General features: G+C 39.9%; 2 protein-coding genes across 4 annotated transcripts in view; one reads left to right on the top strand and one right to left on the bottom strand.

Annotated features, from left to right (window-relative positions):
* The window catches only part of LOC310958234 (double-stranded RNA-specific editase B2-like), a gene marked incomplete at both ends in the record, with an annotated part of 63626 nt that extends 53428 nt beyond the window's left edge, over nucleotides 1-10198 (top strand). Inside the window, 6 exons of the mRNA XM_083929083.1 lie at nucleotides 58-226; nucleotides 1490-1644; nucleotides 3460-3613; nucleotides 5585-5766; nucleotides 7487-7668; nucleotides 10004-10198. Of these exons, the coding sequence (XP_083785209.1) occupies nucleotides 58-226; nucleotides 1490-1644; nucleotides 3460-3613; nucleotides 5585-5766; nucleotides 7487-7668; nucleotides 10004-10198 (1037 nt within the window). The remainder of the gene's footprint in view (nucleotides 1-57; nucleotides 227-1489; nucleotides 1645-3459; nucleotides 3614-5584; nucleotides 5767-7486; nucleotides 7669-10003) is intronic.
* Nucleotides 10199-22725: 12527 nt separating this feature from the next.
* LOC310957685 (WD repeat-containing protein 37) overlaps nucleotides 22726-27113 on the bottom strand; it is a 58407-nt gene continuing 54019 nt past the window's right edge. For all 3 annotated transcript variants that reach the window (XM_083928371.1, XM_083928373.1, XM_083928372.1), the window contains one exon: nucleotides 22726-27087. In XM_083928371.1, the coding sequence (XP_083784497.1) occupies nucleotides 26956-27087 (132 nt within the window). In that variant the 3' untranslated portion in view covers nucleotides 22726-26955. The remainder of the gene's footprint in view (nucleotides 27088-27113) is intronic.

Below are 27113 nucleotides of genomic sequence, written 5' to 3' on the forward strand. Positions count from 1 at the left end.
TCATTTGCTCAACAAGTCACCAGAAATCTGAGCTGTGTTCTTCTATCTATTTTCCAGGATTTGACCTCAGATCAGCCCAGGTTGTGTCTCTTGCCACAGGGACTAAGTGTCTGTACTCGGACATTGTGAGTCACCACGGCTGTACGCTCAGCGACTGCCATGCTGAAGTCGTCAGCAGGAGGGCACTGGTTCGATTTTTGTACGCTCAGCTGGAGCTGCTGCTCTGGTACGTTCCTCTGCCCCAGACCTGAAATTAGTTTTTTTTTTTTCTTTGTTGTAAGTCTTTGTGGGGAAATTGAATTCAAGGTCATTTTTCAAGACTTTGATTTAAAAAAACAAAAAACATTAGCCTTATCGTAGCTTCCGAGTCTGAAAAGTGAGGGCAATGCTGAAGTGCCTTAAAACCTGTATTCGTTTTATATGTAGGGATTCTCATCATGCTACTGCAGATGTTTGTTGTTATTTTGAGCAGTATTAGTGGTTAAAAAAGACGTTTTTATTGCCTTCATGGTAATGCCCTGAGCTAATCAGTGTTAGCCACATCAGGCTGTTAGCGACTCTCCTGGATTTTTCCGTTAAAAGTTGTTACATGAAAAAACTGTCTTGTTGGCTTATTAGATGTATGTAAGTGCAGAAAAAGATCATGGGTCGATTTTGCGCCGAAATTACACTTTTAACTGTTTTTTAAAAATCAAATAATTCACTTCCATCAAACTTTTAAACGACGTTCCTGCCTGTTCTAGGGAAGGTTTTCGTTGCCACCGTACTCAATGGTGGAATTGTTGGGTCTATGTTAATCATATATTAGTCATAAAGTGTGGTCTTTACCTACTCTTTAAAGTGTCCCGAGATCACTTTTGTTATGATTTGACACTATAAATAAAATTGAATTGAACTGAGGCTGCTTGAGGATTGTGTGCATGTAACAGTCTCATGGGAGCCTATTGTTACATCTGGCCAGTGACTGCAGATGAAAACTAGCCTTCTGGCTAAATCTGGTATATTTACAGAAATGTTTATTAATGCACTGTCCCTGTCAAATAAAATATAAATAAATAAATGGTGTTTTTAGTACTGGGTGAGTGTAATCCGTGCTCTTATTACTGGGCAAGTGCAATACACTATTTGCAATATATGTATATATATATATATATATATATATATATATATATATATATATATATATATATATATATATATATATATATATGATGTCTATTGTTGCGGTTTTTAATGTAAAAGTGTGATTGTTGTTTGAGGGTAACTGTGGAGGCATTCTCTGAGCCCAAGACAAATTTCCATGCAGGGACAATAAAGTATATCCTATGGTATCATAATTACTGAAAAGATGCAGTGTCACCACAGTCCTTAATAGAGTTTGATCTACCTTGATTTCAGTGTATGCAGTCAGTCTTTTGTCAGACGCTGGTTTTGTTTCTTTCACTCTCTGTCACATTGGTTGACATCCCTGTGTCTTTCCTCTCTGAAGTAAGCCAGCAGACTGTGAGGAACAATCGATCTTCATACCAAAAAAAGACGGTGGTGGCTTCCGGATGCGGGACGGCATCCTCTTCCACATGTACGTCAGCTCGTCTCCATGTGGAGACGCTCGACTCAACTGCACCTATGAGACCACAGTTTCATGTGAGACCAACACATTTACATGATGTGTTAAAGATACTGACTCATGGCGTTTTATCTCCTGGTGTCAAATATGAAAAATCTAATATTCAGGGACAATTTTCTATGCCATTTCCCTGCCTGATCTAGATATTCACCTTGCTGTTTTTCTATTATCAATACGTATTTCATTGTAAACACATATTGTAAAACCTTTAATCAGCTAATTGTTTTGCAGCTAATTTATGTTCTGTTCTTAGCTGCTGCACAAACCCACTAACCTCAGACAGTTTCATTCATTTTTAAAAGACAAATCCACTTTAGCTCTGTGAGAACAATTAATCAAAACCAGAGCTTCTGTCTTCATTAAACAGCTTAGTCTGTTTCCTCTTCTTGTAGCTGAGTGGATAAAATGTCATCTATGTCGGCATATTGTCATCAGCTACCTTGGAATCAAAAGGGTTCAAATCAAAGAGTTAGAACTTTTGAATAAAGCTGCTCAGTTACACGGAGGAATCCATCACAAGAGAGGAGGAGAATCATAGGAAATAGACCACGATAGAATGCAGCAACAGGACAGTTGTGACGACATTTGACCTATGACCAATCAGAGCAACAAAACGACGTAGCGCTGAGTGATACATGCAGGTTAAGGTGGCAGGTTCGCATTGTGGGTATTTTGAAAACATCTGAGAGAAATAGGCAACACAATAAAAGAATCTTGATTCATTTTTGGTCAGTGCTGCCTTTGATTTAAATTTTGTTAGTTGAGTTCAGATCTGTCTGGTTCCCACGCTACGTTCCACACTGAAGGGACGGGCACAGGCTTACTGTTGACTTGCGTTGCTGGACATTCGTAGGATAACCTACAGGGTTCACCTTAGTGGGAATACTTCGCTCAGGTGAATTAAATCTCAATGTGCAATACTTTCATTTTTCTGTGCCCTAGTGTAAATTTAAAATATTTAAAAAAAATTGTATATATTGTTCCTGCTATTCTTATTCTTTATATTTCCTTGTGTTAATATTGTTCATATTTTCTAAAATGTATTGTTTTAGTGATGCTTCTTCAATGTTTGCTATCCACTTGCTGCTGTATTAAGGAATAGCACCTTTGTGGGACTAATAAAGGAATATCTCAACGTACAATTGTGTTTGATATTTCGTTAAATATCATACGAACCTTTGAATTAGAATACACTTGTATGTGCATGAAACTATTACTATTAGTAGTAGTAGATGCAGAAAGTGACGATATAAAAAACTACAAGACTATCACACAAAAAAGATTCTAGAGCCATGCTACTGTAGCAGTTCTGTGAAGCTGTACTGGTAATTGGGCATGAATCAAAAAAACTTTTTTTGACTTAATGATGGCGATGAGTTATGACATTTAATCCTGAGAAGGGCAAACCTGACTGTAAATGTCATTGTCTTTTTAATACATTCAATAGTTGTGTAATATTTCACTCAGCAAAGCAAAAGTGAAAGTTATGGATCACCAAATACAGCAGGATTTATCCTCTTGGGACCATGAATGTCTGTCCACAATCTCACAGCAATCCATCCAATAACTTTATTTTATAATATTTTCACCTGACCACAGCTACAGTAAACACTCCTCCACATCAGACCACTGGGAACCCTTGGGTGGAGTCTTTAAATGTCAGTCGCGGGGAACAGTTATATATAAATAGTCTCAGGACCACAGTCACGGGCATGTTCTTGCTCTTACATGTGCAATCGTGCCATGCCGAAGCTCACCTCTCTCAACCGGGCCGGGAAGCCTGCCGCTCTTAAGTCACCTTTTAAGTCTTCTTCTGTTTCTTCTGGTGTCAGATCCCAGCAGGAGGTTCCACTGTCACCTCAGGGTGAAGGTGGACGGAGGCGAGGGGACGCTGCCCATAACAGCACCAAGAGTCAATCAGAACTGGAACGGTGTGCCGCCAGGCAAACCTTTCGTCACCATGTCCTGCACTGACAAGATGGCAAAGTGAGTTTATACTCTGTACTCCTTTTGGCATTTTAGGTGATAGTCAAATAAAATGTGCATGTATTCTTTTTAAGTATTTTCAGACATGTTTTCAAGTCCAGTTTATTGCAACTTGGGCGTCAGTTTTGTAGTTTTGGGCATCATTTACATTCTTTTGATAGAAATCTGTAGCAGGATACATTTTGGCCTTTGTCGTGGCTCAAAAACACATCCATAAAAAAAAGTTTGTTTTTTTGATGTTAATCCGGATCATCTGCAGATTAATTCCATACCCAATATGTTATGATCCACTAAGGTTAGACACAATATGACATGATTTGTGTTATCTTCGCCTCAATCTTGACTGTAAGGAAGCTGGGAGGGACAACTAAGATTCAACTCTTCTGCTTAGTAGGGGAGATGGAAACTGCACTTTTCTAGTTACATATATTATAATGTATACAAACGACAAATTGGAATAAACTGGAATTATTCTTTGATACATGTTGATAAAGGGTGCTATCTAGTCAGACTTGAAGTACACAAAACTGCTGATTATTGGGTAAAAATAACTAGATATGGACTGTCTTCCACTAACAACCCCTCATCGGCCCAAATCCCTCACCAAAACATCCACAACTTTACTCTCTCCGTCGACTCCTCTCTGTCCCCATCCCTACATCTGTGCAACCTTGGAGTCATTCTTGACTGTAACCTCACCTATCCAACAACACGTAAATCACACCCACCAGGACTGCCTTTTTCCACCTCAAGAACATTGCCCGTCTCCGCCCATCACTCACCTTCTCTGCTGCTGAAACTTTGATTCAAGCATTCATCACATCCGGAATAGACTACTGCAACAGCATCCTCTACGGTTTAGCTGCTAAAATCCTTAAACTTCAATAGATCCAAAGCTCTGCTATCCACCTCCTCATCCGCGACCACATCACACCTGTTCTACAAAATCTCCACTGGCTCCCTGTTCTCCAACGCATCCAGTTCAAAGCCCTCCACAACCAGGCCCCTTCCTACCTCACCGACTTGCTCCACCACCACTCCTCTGACACAAACCTCCTCTCCCCACCCCTCAGAACCAAGCACCGTACCACGGGCCACAGAGCCTTTTCCATTGCTACCCCCTCCCTCTTGAAGTCACTACCTACACACACACACACACACACATCTGAGACTGCACCGACCAGCACACCTTCAAATCACTAATCAAAACCCACCTCTTCAGAAGTGCCTTTGTTTTACACTTAAAACTGGGAAATAGTGGTGAGAGAGGAATGAGGAGATCTATGCGCTACTCTTGCACTCACTTGTCTGAGGAAGCAAAGCTGGGTTCAGAACAGATCACTGAACAATGGATCAACCCGGATATCAGTTATTACTAAAAGATTACTGCATAATCTCAGTTACAATCAGTGTTCAGTATCCTGTCAAAACAAACAACCCGTTACACCTTCAACCCCCAATAATTCACCATTTCATTTAACTTTTATTGCTTCACTACTTGTTTCTAAATGCCTTCTAATGTGCCTGCTTTTGAGTCGTTTTATCACTTTAAAGTCTTTTTACCTGAACCTGTTTCTTGAATGTAGCCTACTTGTTTTTAATGTACTCACTTGTAGCCTGCTTGTTTAAATGTATTGGTTTTAAATTGCACTGTTAAGTATCTTGAGTACCCTGAAAAGCACTATACACATAAAATGTATTATTAACAAACTAAATCCAGCCACAGCTACCAGTTCATCCCACCTCTTTTCTTTTTACTTTCCAGTTCCTCTGAAGGATCTCAGTGGATGTCTCTGTTGGTTTATTTCAGGAATACTGCAGCTGGTTGCCATATTATGTTTACTCCTTTCAGACAGCAGGGTAACAGCTTTCTGCAGTCTAGACAGTCAAACATTAATGAACCCGGAGTAAAAATCTTCTCTGCTGGAATAAACCGCTGGAAAGCTGTCAAACTGCAGTTTGTCTCAACAGGTGGAGTGTTGTGGGCCTCCAGGGGGCACTCCTGTCTCACCTGGTGGAACCGATTTACCTGCACAGCCTGACTGTTGGTACGCTCTGCCACACGGGTCACCTGGGTCGGGCTATGGCACGCCGTCTCGCACCTGTGAAGCACCTGCCCTTCCCATACAGACGACAGCAACTGCTGCTCGGCTGTACGTCCAAATGTTTTGCACACCAAGTATTAATTATCCTCAGTAATTGTGTTCATGACAGTGGGTAAGTCTTACCTGATGCACAGAAAATTTCTGGTCCATGTGAGATAAACTAAAGAACTGAGCAGTGATAGCAGAAACTCAAAACACAAAGAAGCTAATTATCACTTATGCTTATCACTTTAAATCAGAATTTTGACCTGTTTCAGATTGATCATAACTGTAACAGGTAAAGTTGAGGACCCAATAGCAGCACAGAATCAGGCAGGTTCAGTTGGTGAACTAATGAACTTTATTAAATGATAAGGGACAGGCGAAAGTAGAGAAGCCAGGCAGGGAGTCAAGGAGCTGTTGCAGGGACTCACCAAACAGCTCAGGAGAGAGGCAGACAGAAACCAGTAGGGACAGGCGAATGTCGTGGTTAGGGACAGAAGGCTGAGGTGATATCCAGGAAGAAGACAGGACAGGACAGGACAGGACAGGACAGGACAGGACAGGACAGGACAGGACAGGACAGGATGGTCAGGGGCAGGCAGAGCAGAAACTGGGCAGGCAGTCGGGAGATCTCTGGAGAGAGAGCTGAGAACAATCTGGTAGAGAGTGAACAGTGAGGAGAGTCTATATACTGGCTTAATTGGTGATCAGAGGCAGCTGAGTGCAACAGGTGGAGAGAGTTGAGCTGATGAGGGGGCGAGTGTGGTGCTAAAGTGTGGTTTCGTTAACAATGGTTGTGTCCTGATTGTGAGCTGTAAAAGCTCACTGTGAATTTATTTCACAAGCGAGTAAAAGTAGTTAGCTGGGGAGTAACAGCTCTCTGGCTAGCGCCTGTTCTACTTCTTCCCCGGTCAAACGCGACCACATTGCATTGTGGTATACGGGAGTACAATGTAGTATACATCGTATGTCCACTACATTAGCTGTGCATTGTGGGTATTTTATAGTGGACTGTGAATGAAATTAACCAGGGAGAATTTAAAAACCGCTACAAAATGGTGAACGGACTATATGGTGCACTACTTCTGTGATAGGGAACGATTTCCAACACAGTTTGCGACACAAAACTACGCCTAGTGCATTATAGGACAGAATCCTCTGGTGGAAATACATTATAATAATATGCTAATTTATTTATGTGCTGTACTTGACTATAGGGTTGTATTTTATGGTACTTTATACTAATACTTCACTACGTTTTTACTTTATATTAATCTGATGACTGTGATGCTGGGCAGATTTAGATATTACTGAAATATGATTAATTGAAGAAAGAAAATATTTATTTAAATATGTATTTTTCCACAGCTGATGTTAAATTTGCAAGATTTCTTTCTGTGGCTTGACTGCTATTCAGAAATAACAGACTTTAGAATGCTGTAATTGACCGTAATTGTCAGTTAGACTACCAGCTCTGTAGCTGCAACATTAAAATGTTATTTACATGTTAGTGCATCAGTAATAATAAGACAATATATAGATAATACATAACACTATGATGAGTGGGTACTTTAAATACTTTATGTAGATTTTAACTTTAACTTCACTTGTAATGTACTTGTAATAGAGAATTTACAAACTGGATTACTGTGGCTAAGTGAGACTGTATTTGGTGCAGTGTGCTGCCTTGAGCACTAGATGAAAAGTCAGTGGATCACCAAACTTGCTACAATTCCTTAACTTCACAGCAATCCATCCAACAGTTGTTGTTGGGACTTTCTCTCAGGTCTGAGCAGCAGCGAGGTTCGGCCGACAGGGAAAGCGCCGAACGTCAGTCTGAACTGGTGCTGTGGTGACGGAGGCCTGGAGGAGATCAGCACCTCCACAGGAAGGAGAAAGGACTCAGGGACACTTTCACGGCTCTGCAGGCGCTCCATGTTCGCCCGCTGGCAGAGGCTGCAGCAGCAGGTGGGTCAGAGACACTCAGAGACTGTAAACACTGAACCTCTTTGAGGAGACACCCTGGTAGGAGGTTAGTGTTAGGCTTCTTTTAGAAAAGTGGTCGGTTATAGGATCATGGGATAATTATAATTTGTTTGATCAATATGTTAATGTAAAGCAAAACACAAATCATGAACAAAGGCATGTGACTCTTAAATAAATGTTCTTCTAAAGGTTATTCATGTAAAGCAATAATCCTAACATTCATTTTATAGCAGTAGCGGGGCGGATTAGCAATCTTTCATTTTGTAATAAAACCATCAAATTTGGTACACTCATTGCTGAATACATGTTAAATGAATCTGAGCCATTGCAAGCAAAATTTCTGATGGCTGTGAAAAATGGCCACCAGTGGTTACTGGGGTGGAAATGTTTTGCCTATCCTACAGCTGCTGTTTCATGTTTTCAGCACCACAAATATGGTTTAGTGACATGTTAAAATGACAAAAGCTTTATTTCAGTCTAATAGAAAAGAAGATAAACTTTTATTAACATTTTATTAGGTCTTTATATTCCCATTCACAGGCTACTGTCAAGAACGGTGCGGGGAAATAACACTGGGAAACTGGACTACCCACACGTTTAGCCTTGTTGCTCATTCCATGAATACATGATCCTTACAAGCTGTACCTTTGTAAAGGTGACTAGTCAGGCTTTCCAACAATATACACTACATCACCAGTTGGTATTATTAAAAAAAGGGAAGTTCTTATTCATCATTCATTTTGCAAATGGCTGCAATAACCAGATTTGTTCGAAAGATATTCACCAACACATCTACCAAATTTCTTACTTTTATCAAAGTTAACGATTGATGTAGAATATTGAGCTAATCTGCCCCACTACAGCTTAATTTACTTTTACTTGTTTTTAAAATTTCATTCTCTTTACTTTGTCCTGCAAATAGAAACACGTGATGATTTGCAAGACATTGAAATCCCATATTTAATTGAAAATGTTGAAACTGAGAAATGTGACCATTTTGAATCTGATGCCAGCAACATGTATTTTAAAAAAAAAGTCGAGACTGGCAACAAAAGAGTAGAAAAGTTGTAAAATTCTCAAAGAAAACATGATGGATCATATCAGAATGACTATAGATATTAATATAGTAACTGTTACTTTCTTGGTTACTTGCATCTCTGGAAGTGGGTCTGTCTGTCTGTCTTTGTGTCTGTCTTTGTCTCTCTCATTCCATCTGTCTGTCTTTTCTCTCTTTCTCACTCCTTTTCTTCCTCCCCAACCAGTGCAGACAGATGTCCGTCCTCCATAGAGCTGGGTCTGTCTAACGTTCCTGCCTGTTAAAGGGAAGGTTTTCGTTGCCCCCGTACTCTACGGGGGAATGGTTGGGACTATGTAAATCATAAATAAGTCATAGAGTGTGGTCTTTACCTACTCTGTAAAGTGTCCTGAGATAACTTTTGTTATGATTTGGCACTATAAATAAAATTGAATTGCTTGAGGTTAAGAAGCAACAGGTTAATAACATGACTGGGTATATAAAGAGCATCCAGAGAGGCTGAGTCTTTTTAAAGTAAAGACGGGGAGGAGGTCACCACTCTGTGAAAGACTGCCATGGAAGATAATGCAACAATTTAAAATAATGTTTCTCAACGTAAAATTGAAAAAGAATGAAAGAATCTGAAGAAATGTTTGAACGCAAGGGACAAGGCCGAATACCACAGTAGTAAACATCACAACTTTTTAAAAATGTATTGCTGGCGTCAAATTCTAAATGAAGATATCATTTACAAAAACAATTCCAGTTTTCTGTTTCATCTTTTGAAATGTGTCATAGTGCTATTTTCAATTACATGATTTGCAAATCACCACTTTCTGTTTTTGTTTATACTTCACACAGCATCCCAACTTTTGGAAACAGGGTTGTACATTTAAAGGAAGTTAACAATCTTTAAGTTGATTATTGAAGCATCAGCATATTAAAATAAAGAAATGAAACATGTAAACACAGTAGAAGACTGTGAGCTTCCTCAGAAGTGTCTCAGAGTCAGTAGAGAGGTGAAAAGACCTTTCTCCTTGCTAATTCTCGTACTTGACAAACTCAAGTGTGACCAGTAACATTACCGACCATTAAGAAGTGTCAGTCCCTGCTGCCAAATCATTCTAATGGTTAATGTTATTAGTTATACCTGTGCTTTTCCTGCACTTTTCCTGTGTAAAATATCCATTTGCATAGGACAGTTGTCATTTTGAGGAGGCTGAGTAGTACATCACATTACTGATTGATTATTTTGGTTATGACATCATGACAGCGTATTATGTTGCTGTCCTTCAATTTCAGTTGAATGGTGCAGAAGCAACTCCAGGGACATATTCTGGTTCCAAGATGGCTGCCGGACACTACCAAAGGGCAATGCAGCAGTTTACCAGCGCTCTGCAGGGTGTAGGGCTGGGAATTTGGCTCAGAAAACCTCTAGGACTGGATCAGTTCATCAATGTCAGTGTGTTAAAGGCTGAAGATGGAGGGTTAGAGTGAAGTCCTTTTTCTTTTTTACATTGTGTACTTTGAGTATATGGATGAAGTACAAAGAATATGACACTAGATAGAGACGAACGTTGATAATTTTACCATTCTCCATTTATCTTATATGAGATATTATTAAGTGGTTGGAGAGACAAGTAAAAAAGTATTCATTATGCAAATGAGCTCAATGCATACACAAAAATAAATCTAAATTAATTCAATTTTATTCGTATTGCAAATTCATAACAAAAGTTATCTCAAGCCAATTTACATATAGAGTAGGTAAAGACAACACTCTATGACTTATTCATGTTTTACATAGACCCAACAATTCCTCCATGAGTAGCAACAAGTCGAACTATCTTTAATTAAAGTAGTAATAATTATTATAGTTATTATATGTAGTATTAATCCAGCAATCTTGTGTACACAGTGGCGCTGAAAACCTACCTTTTAACAGGCAGGAATGTCAGACGGACATCTGTCTGCACCGGTTTTGTGGGGGGGGGGGGGGGGGGGGGAGAGACAGGTGGACAGAGAGACAAAGACAGACACAAAAACGGACAGTCAGTCCCAGAGATGAAGCAACCACAAAATCAACAATAACTATAATAATATCTATAGTAATGTGAATATGCCTTATATTTTATGGCAGTTAATATAGTAGAATAGTAGAAACAAACACAGCTAAGGTGACAGAATATGACAATGATAATAATTATGGTGGCAAATATGATCAATGATGAGTAGTGGTAATAACAGCTGTGATACAGTGAGACATACCTCTGATGGTCTTTTATGGCTACAAATTTTATAATTTATAAAACTAGTGATAGTTTATATGAGTAATAGTGATAACAGCAGCAGGAAGTGTCACACAGGACCACGGCAGCAGGCACCACCACGATCAGCAGAGACCTGTGACACGACAAAACACAAACAACTCAGAAGAAAAAGATGAATAAGTAACATGCATTTATGAGACATGAATAATACAGACAGAGAGGAGATAAGCTCAGAGGATCAGGAACAGGATTATCCCCCGGCAGACTAGGCCTATAGCAGCAGAATTAAGGGCTAGTAAGCCCTAACTATAAGCATTATCAAAAAGGAAACTTTTAAGTTTACTCTGAAATATGGGGACGGCGTCTGCCTCCCCAACAACACTTGGGAGTTGGTTCCACAGGAGAGGAACTTAGCAAATTAGGCAAAAGCTGGAGTAGACTTCTATGGTATAGTGAGTAACTTAAACTTGTACTCCATAAGAATTGAGATCCCTTGTTTCTAGTGGCCTATTTGACAGTAAAATGCAAATGCAGGCGAGCCTGTTCTTTCACAGCCTCCATCTTGTAACTTTCTTGGTCACTATCAGGCGAGCAATCAGGTCCCCAGGACCGGCACTCTCGTCGTATGCCATGTATATAGATGGGCTTAGTGGCTAAACGTGGTACTGCAGCACTCGTCTGTTTGTATTGTGTCTGATGGCCCGGGGGCACAATTGCCATTCACTCCAATACATGTGGGGAAGAGGAGATCACCTCCGAAAGACTTTTTTCGATACAAATCGAAAGGCTCATATTTATCTTCAGACCCTTTACTAAAGAAGTGTTTGTATTCAGTATTTTAGACCCTGACAACATGGAGTTACGGGCAGGAGAAGGAGGTTGCATGGCTAAAAAGAGCCGTAGCAAACACATCCAGCAGCTTAGTTCCCATCTCCGTAGAGCCCCATTTCAGGCTCCGGCAGAGACTCAACTCTAGTGCTCACACTTTTAAAACACTGTGTCCGATGTTTTTTCTATAGTTTTTCTCATGGACACAGGAAAAGGTTTTACAAGCAGCATGACCTACATGAAATTAATAGATGTCGTTTTAGGCACTGACAATATACTTTATCATATATAGGAGATGATGGTACGTCATTTCCTAACATTGTTAGTAGGCTAATATAAACATTATGATAACTTGATTCGCTACACTTATTTATTGATTTTTTTTTTGGTTATGTAGCCTATTGTATGCCAGTGTACAATTTAAGGGTATAACAATATGGGTAGTGAAACCTCATCATACTAAATAGGCCTACTTGTGGTATTTTATTTAGTTACTACTTGGTAAATGTACTATTTCTAATAAATATATTAATACAAATATATAGTAATTCCTTTAACATTCAAGAAAGTGCTTAGGGCAGGGAAGTAAAACTTATTATTAAATAATTAAATAAAAAAATTATATTTTCTTTAGATGGTATTTTGGCACATTTTAGTCAGGGGATTGAAATTTGAAAAAGCTCAATAAATAATACAAACATTACTTTGCTTGATTCACATTTAATACAGTATATACCATTGTTATTTTGGCTTATTTGAATACATCTACATATATAGACAACATGTACTCAATCTACTAACTACAGAGCTATAGATGCCATGGACAGAAAAAAAAATACAAAAATATCGTACTCTTATTCTTTAAGAGTAGAGTCTGTCCCCTAAATGTTACCCTCTTAAATCCATACACACACACACACACACGTTCATATTACACTTCTGCCCTTACTACAAGCCTAACTCAGAAGGTGGAAGATCCGCTCTGACAGACCAACTTCTGTCAGCAGAGTCACTAACATGGAGACTTATTTACATTTAGCCAACGGATGTCTCCACAGACACACAGATTAGCATACTCTGCAAAAAGGCAGCAAGTGTTTTGATTAGTGGGTCATATGATCAATCACCATTGTTTAAACTCACTATTTGATAGATAAATCTTACAGAGATTAACTTTAAGTTAAACTAAACTAAGTTAACTTAAGCTCTGGATACTAATGATATCTTATATTACTAGCTTGAACCATAACAACCAGTTCACTGTTGCCACTTACTAGCTAGCTCACTGGAGTAACATTATATTTTCTGTAGCTTTAACTACAGTGTTTGAATAAAATGTAATTTGTAGTTGCCCTATAAGACCCTCCTTATTTGTTGTGGCAAATGGGAACGGGTTGTGCTTCCTCAGTGTGAATAGCATTAGATATCCAAAGACAATCCAGTTGGACCCAATCATCCCATCTTGTGTGTATAATTTGTATTCATATACTTGTAAGGTACCTTCCCTGACAGTGTCCTCACTAATAAGATCTAAACCATATTGGTCTTTACAAACACTGCAGTACAGGAGCAAACTTTCACACAAAACTTGTTTTTGTCACCAAAGGACATTGCATTGATTTAAGTCAATATATTGGTGACTTGCCCTAACCTTAATCATAACCACTATATAACCCCTAAACTATACTCTAAACTTAATTAAAACCAAGTCTTAACCCCAAAATGTAATGGTTAGCCTTGAGGGGACCAGATTTTTGTCTCCAAACGGAGGCGAGTCCCCACAATGTGACTGTGTGACCAAATGTATCTCCCCCATCATGTGATTAGTCCAACGTACCTGATGACTGCAAAGCAAAATCTGTTTTATTAGGAACAGCAGCTTCTACTTAACTAAAAGTCACAGTCATTTTAATTGACTTGTTACCTATTTGTTTGTATTTGTTTTATTTTCTATCACCAAATGTGTGTTCTGATGTTTTAGTAATGTATATTTGATGTAATTGTATGTCTCAAAGTTTAATTATGTTAAGTTTTTCACCCTTTATGTAATTTGAACAGTGTTGTAGAATCTGTAAATAAGGGTCAGGAGTGAAGGAGTGTTGCCACCTAAAGGGAGAGTTTGTGCATTACAAGATGTGCAGTCTAGGTTTTACTGAGGAGAAAAGTGTTTTTAAAGGATTTTTTGTGTCTTCCTTTAGATTCTGTCCTTTATAGTATTTCTTATTTTATGTCTTTAAATGATTTATTTAATTATGTTATTATTCTATTTTTTTCCTAAAAAATTTGATTCTTGTGTAGTCAGTGTCTCTTGGTGGGGAATGTAAAAGAGTTCTTCTTCTGAAAGCCACTGGTGTTGATTGTAAACCTTTATTATTAGGTATGCAGAATGTATGTAGTCTATATTGTTCATGACTTTTTGTCACTGAGAATAAATAATCCTATTTATGTGAGTTCTTGTGTTTGTATCACATCAGAGTCAAAGCTCAAATTCGGTTGATCAGTTATTTGAAAATAACCACATTCAGGAGTGCTTAACACTATTCAAAAAACTATACTATACTATACTTTTTATAACTGATGAGTTATTTTATGTCTTGTGCATCTGATCGGCATAAATTTAAAATACTTAAACATCACGTTAAAAAAGCAAGTAAAATTGACCACACAAGCGTGTTTGTGAAATTGTTTAATTTATTGGGAAATGATAGCAGCAGATTTAGACAGTGAAGGTTAGTGGGTGTTTGCTTTTTCTTTTGCATCTGCAAAAACCTTTTGTTTCAAAAATTGCTGGAATGGTTTGGCACAAGAAAAAAATTAATTGAGGTGGGGCCTTATTCACAAAACATTTCACAACATTTTCTCTTAGCACTAAGAGTTCTCCTCAGAGCACTAAAAGTTCTGAGTTCAGAGTCATTTCTTCAAACCTATTCCTCAGGAAAAAAAAGAAACTAAAACTAGAGGGCGGGGTTGACCTTGTTGCTATGGATGACATCATGTTCAGCCCTTCTATGCCCACAGGGATTGATTGAGAGGGAATTTATGAAACACTTAAATGGGGAAGTGAATGAACTGCAGCACTTTGTGGGTCTGGAAAGAACATTTATCGTCTGAAGCAAAATCCTGCTGATCGACAGCTGAGAGACGCCAAGATCCTCTGAGCAAACAGCTGCATTTTTCCCTTGCTCAAACAGCGTTGAGTTGTACCAACTTGAATTTGCGGCGATATTGGTTATTGATATTTCAGCAAACTGCCACAAACCCCAAAGTTTATGTGTTTTTCTGGAATAAATCATCAATGGGCTCCTTCCTTTTGGATTGACTTTGGTAATCCAGTTGAACTGGCACAGGGGCCAGTTGGTATGTCTTTAAAACACTCTTTTAATAAACTCTGGGTTCACTAACTACGCTGTTGGTGTTTTGTTTTCTCTGTAGGGACTCTTCTCATGCTGCTGCAGAGGTTTGCTGTTATTTGGAGCAGTATTAGTGGTTAAAAAAGACGTTTAAATGCGTCCAACTCGCCACCCCGAGCTAATCCATGTTAGCCGCAGCAGGCTGTTAGAGCCTCTCTGGAAAATCTACGTTAATCGTTCATACACCAGGCCATACCTTTTTAAAAGCTCACTATCCCTGAATCTCTCCAACATGTTAACTGCAGCAGCCATGTTAGGTCCTTCCTCATTTACTCAGAGGACTCCTACGTTTTTATAGATTTAGGAGCTACTTTTAGCGCTAAAATGCTTTGTGAATTACACTTACCTTAAAAGAGTCCTAAAATTAGGAGTGAAGCCTTAAGATGTTTTGTGATAATGGCCCCAGAAATCCAAACAATATCTGAAAGCTGCAATGATTGATTTTTTTGTCCAGTTCATGAGAAAGCCTGTCTTTTTTTGTGAGAATTCAAATTCAGTTTCTGATTTTCAAAATAGGTGAGGATCCAAAGAGTAAATTGAACTTCTTATAATGTAACTTTTAAAAATAAAAGCCACTTTAATAGTTTAATAGGATTTTAAGATGTAAACCTTCCATAACATCACTCTCCTGAGGGAATTGGATAGAAAGACAGACAGGGAAGGCAGGGGAGAAGTTCACTCGCAGCAAGGACGCTCTACCCGCCTACCAGGGTGCCCCCAACATATCCGTCTTTTTAGCTGCTTTAGTCTGTAGGTACTTTAGGTTTAATTGGATCAATAGTGTGACTATCAAATGAAATATTTGAAAAAGAAAATTAATAAAGAAAAATTACTAAAAATTAATAACTTTAATTTATTAAAACTTCACACGGAGAACCAATCAAATATAGGGCCTTGACTCACGTTCAGATTATGAGATTGAGTATTCTCAATAAATGTATCGTTAATCAAGTAAATATTAGTTATCACCAATAATTATCAAAGATAATAATAAAAATGACTCTAGTCAAACCAGAGTTCCTCGGGGCACCACCGTCATAGACGGAGTGACAACTAATATTAAAGTCTCATTAAATATATTAAACTACTAATTAAGGGTTGAACACCGATGAATGTAATAGTTTAATTAGTTGAAGGATTTAAAAGTTATTTTCTTAGTAGAGGCTGGCTCATTCATCTTTGTGTAATATTAAATAAACAGACATATGGTAAACACAAACATTTATTTTCCTCAAAGCAATTTCAGTCAAAAACAACTGGACTGGTTGTTTGTCTAGGAAGACGTTTCACCTCTCATCCAAGAGGCTTCATCAGTTCATGTACGCATCTGACCAGGCTGGGACTGTGAGAGGTTAAATACCTGGATCTCCACACCAGTTAGTTGGACCAGTCCCAGCCTGGTCAGATGCGTACATGAACTGATGAAGCCTCTTGGATGAGAGGTGAAACGTCTTCCTAGACAAACAACCAGTCCAGTTGTTTTTGACTGAAATTGCTTTGAGGATAACGATGACCTGGACGAATGAGAACATTCACAGGCACAAACATTTATTAAAAAATTAATAAATGCAATAAACAAAACACAATAAACTTACTAAAGCTAACAGCAAATGTGTGTGTCTGTGTGTGTGTGTGTGGGTGTGTGTGTGTGAGAAACAAAGAGGAGAGGTGGGGGCTTGGACCCCTGCAGAGAAGGTGTGAACATTTAAGTTACACACAAAGCACCAGCAGCTTGAAATCTCAGTTCTTATTCAGGTTATGACAAAGTTACAATTCTATTTACCCGTTCATAAAGTCCTATAACATGTAGTAATGCCCAGTTGCTGATTAGTTACCAGTCCATGAGATGGAAAGATACGTTGCGTTGCTTGATGCCAGTGGCTGGTTGAAGAAAGATTCTTGTCTTGGTTGTTGCTCTTAGGCAAAAGAGGACTGATCCAAAAGTATTTGCAAAGTTTGTACAAGGTGTTAAGTCCAATTACAATTAGGGTCTTATTGAGTTTGCTGCGGCTGCTAACAAATCAAAGTTTACCGAATTAACTGTAAGAAAAGTAAGGCTGCTGAGCTTGCATTAATCTTACCATCAGTACAGACGGACTGTTACCTACAAAACCGAGAGGAGCGGACTCTGGAGTTCTGTTGTTTGAAGTTCTCCTTAACTCGTGGCTCAGGGCTGTAACGCTGCCTGTAGCCGTGTACAGAAAGACACTCAGAGGCGCTGTCACTGCTGGATTATGAGCTGCGGTCAGAGATGCTCTGGTCAACATCTGAGCAGTGGTTTGGCAGGTCATTATGCTGGGCCAGAATCTCAGAATATGGCCTTCTACAGCTCCTGCTCTGGGCATGACTATCCCGTGGCAGCTGGCGGACATGGCGTTTACGCTCTGCGTCCCTATGCTGTGTTTTGTCCCCCCCTATCGCTCTGTTCTGAGGGTGGGGTTCTGAGACAGAAGGTCTGTGTGACCTCATGGGGTTTGAGCTGCTGGAAGCAGGTGTTGTTTCCCTTGCTTTGCAATTGACAACAGTTTCCCAAGCCACCTGTGCTATTTTCCTAACCTCGTTAAGAGAGGTTATCTTTTCTTGTCTCAAGAATAACATGCTTACGTATACAAGGATGAAGATTCTGCAAGTACAGGGACTTAATGGTTGGGTTCTCTTCTAAGCCTGGTGCATTCTTTCCTTGAAAGTATACGTGTCTCAAACGTCTGTAATAGTCTCTGGGACTCTCTTGACGGGAATGTTTAATTTGACTAGCTGCAACCAAAGAAGTGATTTTGTCTGCAGTAAAAGCAAATTCTTCTGTCAGTGCATGACGGAGCTCATGTAGTCATTTCTGACTCTGGCAGGTTGAGACTGTATAACTGTGTGGACAGCTTTTGAGCTGGTTTTCCACACAAGTTTAACTTTCTCTCTCTGTGTTGCATTGGGTAGGTCAATTAGATTTTCATCTAATTCCCTAAAATGGTCCTCAATGTTATGATCGCAGTTGTCTAGATTAAACACATCCATATCTTTAGCTAGAAGCTCATGCTCTTCAAGGCGGGGACATTGTGAGGTCACCGTTTGTGAAAGCAAGACTATGCTAGCTCTGTCATCACTCTCAAAATGATGCAGTGAGGAAATAGAGCAGGACTGAACTTCGCTGGTCTGCTCTGGAGAGGGCGTTAATCTCTCATTGAGGGAGAAATTTGAATTTGAAAAGCCAGAATCAGCAAGGCTGAATGACTTTGGTTGGGCAAGAGCTTCAGATCTAAGCCCTAACAATTCCTTTTTGTGGGAGAAGAGCTGTGACTCTGCTGAGTGCAAATCTTCTAAATAACACAGGACTTTGTGATTTGCTATCTGAACTTCAGTAATGAGATAAGCATTTTGAGCTTTAATGGATTCTATCCCCTTTTCTAATGCTGTTTTGCTCTGACAGATAATGTTAGTTTGCCGGTGGAAGTTCAGGAGCAAACATCTCAACACTGACCCTTTAGATGTGTCGCTGAGAAGTGATTCTATATCTTTACTGCACTCACTTAAATTCAATGTGTTAATGAACTCAGGGTAGCCAGGTTTAAGGCTCTGTGCTAGGGAAGAAATTAAATTCTCTACACGTGGGTTTTCCATTGTTTCAAATGGAAGGTGAGATTAAAACTTGTTGTCTAGTACAACAATGCAATTGTTTTGGCTCTGGTGTTGCCTGGCAGACACATTGTGATGTGACTTGGGCAGTACACTAGCCTAAAACAACAGTTTCTCTGGTCTACACTATGTGGGTAGCTTGCTTCCTGCATGGGGAGAGGCAACTACAGCACCATGTGATTCTGGGACCAGAATTTACACTAACTGAGATGCATGGCAGTCAGTCAGGGAATTATATCTGTAAAGTACTCCGCAAGCTGAGACAAATGGAAGAAATAGCTGGGCATGTAACTTTATTTCACAGGGCTGGTAGCACACTGTGGCTCTATCTATCTCCACTCAGGTTGAAATGCAAGGCAGTTCCAACAGTTCAAGCTCTCTGGTTCATAGGGCCGGGGGCACGCTATGAGTTAAGGGGAAGGAGCACTTAATTTAGCAACAACTTATGACAAGACTCATTAGATTGCATTGAATATGTGATATTCAAATGCTAAACCAACTTGAATAGCTAGCAGCAACAGCAAAATCTTAAGGGTACTATCAGGCTTACAGAGGTTCTCAATATTCTCAAATCGCTTTAGCTAAATTTGGAGAATTAATCAAATAACACCACTTTATACTTTTTTATAAGTACAGCTGGATTTCTACTCCTGTGGAAGACAAGTGGAGTTCAATGGAACGACTTTTGGAAAATTTTGGATGAAAAATCCAAAAATTGTAAAATGTCCAAAAATATGACGAATATTAATATTACACAATTATGAATTATTGCCAACAGCCAACATAACTAAGCCTCACACGGGGCACCAATGTAGGTACATTGGGTTTAATTGGATCAATAGTGTGACTATCAAATTAAATATTTGATAAAGAAAATTAATAAAGAAAAATTACTAAAAATTAATAACTTTAATTTATTAAAACTTCACACAGAGAACCAATCAAATGTAGGGCCTTGACTCACGTTCAGATTATGAGATTGAGTATTCTCAATAAACGTATTGTTAATCAAGTAAATATTAGTTATCACCAATAATTATCAAAGATAATAATAAAAAATTACTCTAGTCAAACCAGAGTTCCTCGGGGCATCACCGTCATAGACGGAGTGACAACTAATATTAAAGTCTCATTAAATATATTAAACTACTAATTAAGGGTTGAACACCGATAAATGTAATAGTTTAATTGGTTGAAGGATTTAAAAGTTATTTTCTTAATAGAGGCTGGCTCATTCATCTTTGTGTAATATTAAATAAACAGACATATGGTAAACACAAACATTTATTAACAAATTAATAAATGCAATAAACAAAACACAATAAACTAACTAAAGCTAACAGCATATGTGTGTGTCTGTGTGTGGTTGTGTGGGTGTGTGTGTGTGAGATACAAAGAGGAGATGTGGGGGCTTGGACCCCTGCAGAGAAGGTGTGAACATTTAAGTTACACACAAAGCACCAGTAGCTTGAAATCTCAGTTCTTATTCGGGTTATGACAAAGTTACAATTCTATTTACCCGTTCATAAAGTCCTATAACATGTAGTAATGCCCAGTTGCTGATTAGTTACCAGTCCATGAGATGGAAAGATACGTTGCGTTGCTTGATGCCAGTGGCTTGTTGAAGAAAGGTTCTTGTCTTGCTTGTTGCTCTTAGGCAAAAGAGGACTCAGATCGCTCTTTGTTCTGCTCAGTTGAGTTCGTAACCGGTTGGTTAACCTTCAATGGTGATCCTACGCCATAGGCCAGGTCCAGGGCCTAGGGACAGCGGGTCTCCTGGATCCGCAGGAGCGCGTTGAGTTGAGTTCGAAGGAAGAGAGGCCAAGAGAAAGAAGGAATGGGTGTCCTACACTTTTATAGGCACTGGTGATGTCATCGCCAGAGGTCAGGTTAGCCAATGAACAGTTTGGAGGTCCCTTGGGGGATTTACACCTGGGTGTGACCTGTTGTGGGGGAAGGTTGCATGGTTGGCCTTTGTTTCAGCAGGCTCTGGGCCTACTTTTAATCAAACTGAAAGTTTGAGTTAATCAAGAAATGAACAATCATCTTTGGGGTGCCGGTTGCACCTACAAGTCTCTCGCTGTTTGCTGCTGAGAAGCTAGTTGAATTCATCTGAATTATTTGCAAAGACAATAATAAACAACCCAAAATTGTTCATACAGCACATAAAGTTTATTTGGATTTCACAAGCGGATGCTTGTTCTTATTACACAGCTATAATCCACAAGACTGCTTTCAAGTCTAACAGTTTAATTTTCTTCTGAGAACGCGCTCGTGTTTGTTGTTTTACATCAACAACGCTGATCACACAAAATATTGTTAACACCAAGAAGCCACAGTTTAACAAGGCTTCACAGCGGTGGATTTGAAATGGCCAATGTTCAGTTATGATGTGATCTGGTTTCATTGTGACTGAGAATGTGAACAGTGTGACTGAACAGTATTAACATTATTATGACCGTGGCAGCAGAGTGGATTGAGTGAAACATTCAAACTCTCCACAAGGAAGGAGACAGAACTGGATAAACTAGAGAACTAACATTCCCATGCAGATTTTAAATGTCCTTCACACTAACAAAATGTTTTGTCAGTTGAACCAGAGATGACTCCTTCTGTTTAACAGACTTGGAGAAAAGCACACCAGCACAAAAAAAGGTATTTTTCTCACACATAATCTACAGTACTTACAATTTGCTTTTAGAACAGTTTAGTCTGCAGCAGACATGTTTAACATCTCATCTCATCTCATCTCATCTTCAACCGCTTATCTGGGGTAGGGTCGCGGGGGCAGCAGCTTTAGCAGAGGACCCCAAACTTCCCTTTCCCGGACCACATTAACCAGCTCTAACTGGGGGATCCCGAGGCGTTCCCAGGCCAGTGTGGAGATATAATCTCTCCACCTAGTCCTGGGTCTTCCCTGATGCCTCCTCCCAGCTGGACGTGCCTGGAACACCTCCCTCGGGAGGCGCCCAGGGGGCATCCTTAGATGCCCGAAACACATCAACTGGCTCCTTTCAACGCAAAGGAGCAGCAGCTCTACTTCGAGTTCCTCACAGATGGCTGAACTTCTCACCCTCTCTCTAAGGGAGACTCAAACCACCCTCCTGAGAAAACCCATTTCAGCCGCTTGTACGCGCGACCTCGTTCTTTAAGTCATGACCCAGCTTTCATGACCATAGGTGAGGGTAGGAACAAAGATTGACCGGTAGATCGAGAGCTTTGCCTTCCTGCTCAGCTCTCTTTTCGTCACAATGGTGCGGTAGAGCGACTGCAATACCCCCCCCCGTGCTCCGATTCTCCGGCCAAACTCACGCTCCATTGTCCCCTCACTCGTGAACATGATCCCAAAGTACTTGAACTCCTTCACTTGGGGTAAGGACTCATTCCCTACCTGGATTAAGCAATCCACCGGTTTCCTGCTGAGTGCCATGGCCCCTGATTTAGAGGTGCTGATCCTCACCCCAGCCGTTTCACACTCGGCAGCGAACCGATCCAGTGAGTGCTGAAGGTCATTGACCGACGATGCCATCAGGACCGCGTCATCTGCAAAAAGCAGAGACGAGATCCTCAGCCAACCGAACTCCAACCCCTCTCCACCACGACTACGCCTCGATATCCTGTCCCTGAAAATCACGAACAGGATTGGCGACAAAGCGCACCCCTGGGGGAGGCCAACCCCCACCGGGAACGAATCCGACTTACTGCAGAGGATTCGGACACAGCTCTCGCTTTGGGTGTACAGATATTGGATGACCAACAGAAGTGACCCCCTCACCCCATACTCCCGCAGCACCTCCCACAGTATCTCCCGAGGGACCCGGTCATATGCCTTCTCCAGATCCACAAAACACATGTAGACTGGATGGGCATACTCCAAAGCCCCCTCCAGGATCCTTGAGAGAGTGAAGAGCTGGTCCGTTGTTCCACTTCCAGGACGGAATCCGCATTGTTCCTCTTCAATCTGAGGTTCGACTATAGGACGAACCCTCCCTTTCAGCACTTTGGAGTAGACTTTACCAGGGAGGTTGAGTAGTGTGATACCCCTGTAATTGGCACACATCCTCTGGTCCCCCTTTTTAAACAGAGGAACCACCACCCAGTCTGCCACTCCCATGGCACTGTCCCAGACCTCCACGCAATGTTGATCAGGCAAATGAGGGAATTTATGCTAAATTTTGGATTACATTCACCATCTCTGGTATAAATGAGAAAATTAACTCAGTTTCATGTGAATGGAAAGCCTTTGACAGATGAACTAGCATCATCCATCATGAAGCAGTAAAATGGATTTACACAAAATAAAAACAAATAAAAAGCAGGATCATGTCAAGTTATAAAGGCTAAAAAACACTACTGCAGCTGAAATACACTACTATCTTCATATATTACAATTTATATGATACAAATGTTACAGTTTTAAAGTAAGAGGTGGTTAACACTTTACATGTGCCTTTACAAGTACAGTAATCACTTTAGATGATTGGAAAGCTCCATTTATTTGATCTTAAAGGTATACTCCACTCCCAAAATGAGCATGTCTAGTGTTACATTGAATTCATGTTTTTGTCTCATGCCTCCATGGTGAACAAAGAACAAGATTTTTCGGTGAGATTAATTTAAGTAATAGAGGTCCACCCTTAACAACAGCAAAATTATATTAAAACATCTATCATAACATCTAAAAAACTCTCAGACAATTCGTGCAGTAAAATCCAAGTCTCGTTTATCCAGTGGTACGCTCAGTAATTCCCAAACAGAGGCACTTTTGCTGAAACCTTAATATTTACAAAACACTTCTGCATAACAGGCTCATGGCTGAGACATGCTACTCTCCTGTGCGTGAGCAGAAATGCTTTAAAAAGTAAGGTTTTAGTTTGTTAATTACCGAGCATATGACTGAATAAACAAGACTACGATTTTACTGCATGAGTTGTGTTAAACGTGGACGCCTATTTTTTCAAGACTTTACTCCGTCTTTGGACTCTCCGTTCACCATGGTGGCATGCAATCTTGAAGAATTCAAGGCAACACTTGGTGAGAAATTGACAATTACAACAACAAATGGTCATTTTGAGGAGGAAGTATTCCTTTAAATGTAATGATGCTGTTTTTACCAAATTGCCACATTAACTTTTACTAAAGCTAGACTCAGAAACAATCAGTTTAAAATGAACTGTGTTGTTCTTCGTGTTAATGCTGTAACTCATGAGTGCTACAGTTGTGCTGCAGTCAAAACTTGAACTGCCTCTTACCACAACATTAATCACGTTGTTAGACATTAATTTGTATACGACACGGACAGACACACATACTTTGTTCTCGGGAAATCATCTCACACACACACGCACGCACGCACACGCACACGCACATCATAAAACTTCATTCACTTAAACGCAGCTTTGGCTGTTTTAGTGGCAGTGAGAAAGCAAAGCAGGTGACAGCAAATGCATCACGACACTCCTCAAAGACTTCACTACTTTTAAAGTACCATTAGAAAATAGGATGCTGACAGAATCCCCACAACAGTGTTTCAACACTAATGACTAAAGGGCACTGCGATAAACTGGAAAAGAAGTTTTTTTACAATCATGTCAAGCACTGATACAACAGCATCTGAGGAACATCAGTTACTATAATTATAATATGACCCAACATTTAAAGTTTTCACTTTTGTTTTTGAATGAAATCAGATTTAATTCTTTTTAAAGTGATGTTAATGGTAATTAAACAACCTTACATGAGAACTTACAGTGTAAACTATCTTTTTTTTTTTGATGAACACATGAGTTTTACTCTATTGTAGTGTTGTCAGTTGTGAATCAGAAACATGTGAAACATGTTGTGAAACTTTACCCTGGGTCTGTGTGTCATCGAGAACATCTTTCCCAATTCATTGTCTATGGAGCAGCTCCACACTCTCACATTTTTGAGAAGTGTTTATGTTTACAAATACTTTTGGACCGTTTTAGATCATAGGAATAACATGTATGATTTTTCAAATGGGTGTATTTCCTCTTTTATAGTTGTAGTAGTCGTTATACCACTCTGACACTTCTACACTAGTAAAATTCTACCACCTGAACCTGAAGCAGGGAGTTTTTGCAGGCCAAGAAATAACATGTAGACCCTGATGCTTCTGGTTAAATCACAGGTGAAGTTCTTAAGTTCCAAAAACAATACCAAAAATGAGTACATCAGAGTACACCATATTATTATGTTTCCGTGCCCAGCCCTGCCTCACAACCACTTCAACAGTTGTCGCGCATAAAGATTTCATTTGCACACAAGTCTTAGATGATATGATGTCTCTTTATCAGCTCTAACACTCGGGGAAGGGGGTTGACCTCTTCTGTCTACTACATACAGTGGCTGGTTCATGGCTTTACAGGAACAGCAACACAGTCAGATCCAGACGTCAACACTGTGAGCAGAGTGACCAATCACATAAAAGATCATACTGGAGAATAAAGTCTACTGTCTGGGACCATTATTGGCGAGGTTCACTCGGTAAAGCACTCCACACAGGAGAGGGAGCCTACATGCGTGATCAGTGTAAAGGGAATTTATACCACCAACACATCCAAACTGAAGAGCAACTAGACCAGTGTCAGTGGGAGAAAACCTGTGGGCAGTATCCACACCAGGCCCCAAGGAAGCGCTCTGTAGTGCACCTGCTCAATGGGCTCAACAGTGCAGAAACAGTGCTGATCATGTGGATATTTTTAAACGTGGAAATTTGATTTTCAAGCACCAATGAGCAGCTTTCATAGGAGTGAACAAAGCTGCGCCTTGAACGCTGGATTTAGTTCTCTTTAAACATCTATGATCCACACAGGAAAGAAGCCATACTGGTGTGTCTCCACACTGGAGAGAAACCACCAACACATTGACCAGGAAATCAGAATGGCTGTTAAACAACTACTTCTACTACTAACACAGCACCAATGCCTGCACAGGAAAAACATTGTCAGGTCGCCCAAGAAGAGAAACCAGACAGTTTCAATTCCTTTATCAGCCATCTTGATTTTTACTACACAATAGGACCATTATGTGAACAAGTGTCTGTCTGTGCAGACAACAATCCTTCCAGCCACGAGCTCAAACTTGTTTTCCATTCTGACTGTGGTGGCGATGCACAGAAACTGCAAAATTTTTCTAAAACAGCCAGGGAAAGAACAAAAGTGAAAGCTATAGGTATATTCATGGAGGTGCATTACTGTAACACAGAGACTCCTGTAAGTCTGAACACTGAGCAGAACAGAGCTGAGACAAACAAGAGGAGAGCTACTCTGAGACTATGATATATGTTCAGCCATGAATCTCAGGTACCAAACAGCTTACCAAAATGGATAACTAGCCAAGCACAATTTAGACAATGTTTGCCAAGTTATTTCCAAAGAAACATTACCGAGAATCACATTTCTGATAATTGTGCACGAATGTTTAGCAATCACAGAAATCAGGAAATGTAGGTAAAGCAGAAGCTAAATGGGAAGTTATCATAGATTAACTCCTGAAAACCCCTAAAAGTTTTTAAATATAAAAAAAGTGTATTTTTCCTTTATAGCATCAGACTGTCGTACTTGTCCAAACATAAATTTGCTGTTAGTGGCACAAATTACATTTGCTTAAATCAGCACCACACTTAGTTTTCAACAAAGAGTCCCTTTGCTCTTTTCATCAGTGGTACACAGGTTTTAATTTTTTTTTTTAATTTGGATGGTGAGGAATGGCTTCCATGCCAGAAAACACAAAAATATGTTCAGTGTATATAGGCGGCAGTGAGTGAGAGAGCGTGACAGATGCGGAAGAGAACGAGCGAAAGTCTTTTCCTTTCCTTCAGTGTGGGAAGGAGGTCAGACCTAAGGGAGATTCAAATGTCAAATACTGATCTTCTGTAGACTTAAAAAACGTCTGTTAAAAGTCTGTCATTTTATCTTTCATGAGTGATTGCTAAAATGATGTTGGTTACAACATCTGACAAGTTTTCACAGACAAAAAGGATGGAAGTTAACTTTTTAAAGCCCCCTTTTAATCCTACAGGATGCCAGTGTTTGATGCTCCAAAATACAGACTGTGTGGAGTTTCACTGAAAGGTGACTGAAGCAGGAGGTGGAGGTCATTTCTCCTGCAGCAGGGCGGGGATGTTGATGTTCCAGCCGATGGCCTGTCGGTCAAAGCCACAGGTGAACAGGTTGCAAGAGGTGTTGTCTTCACACCAGGCAGAGCAGCACACCATCCTACGGTGACCCTGAACCATGACAGACAACACACACT

The sequence above is a fragment of the Echiichthys vipera genome (assembly GCF_963691815.1).
Source record: "Echiichthys vipera genome assembly, chromosome: 15".
NCBI lineage: Eukaryota > Metazoa > Chordata > Actinopteri > Perciformes > Trachinidae > Echiichthys > Echiichthys vipera.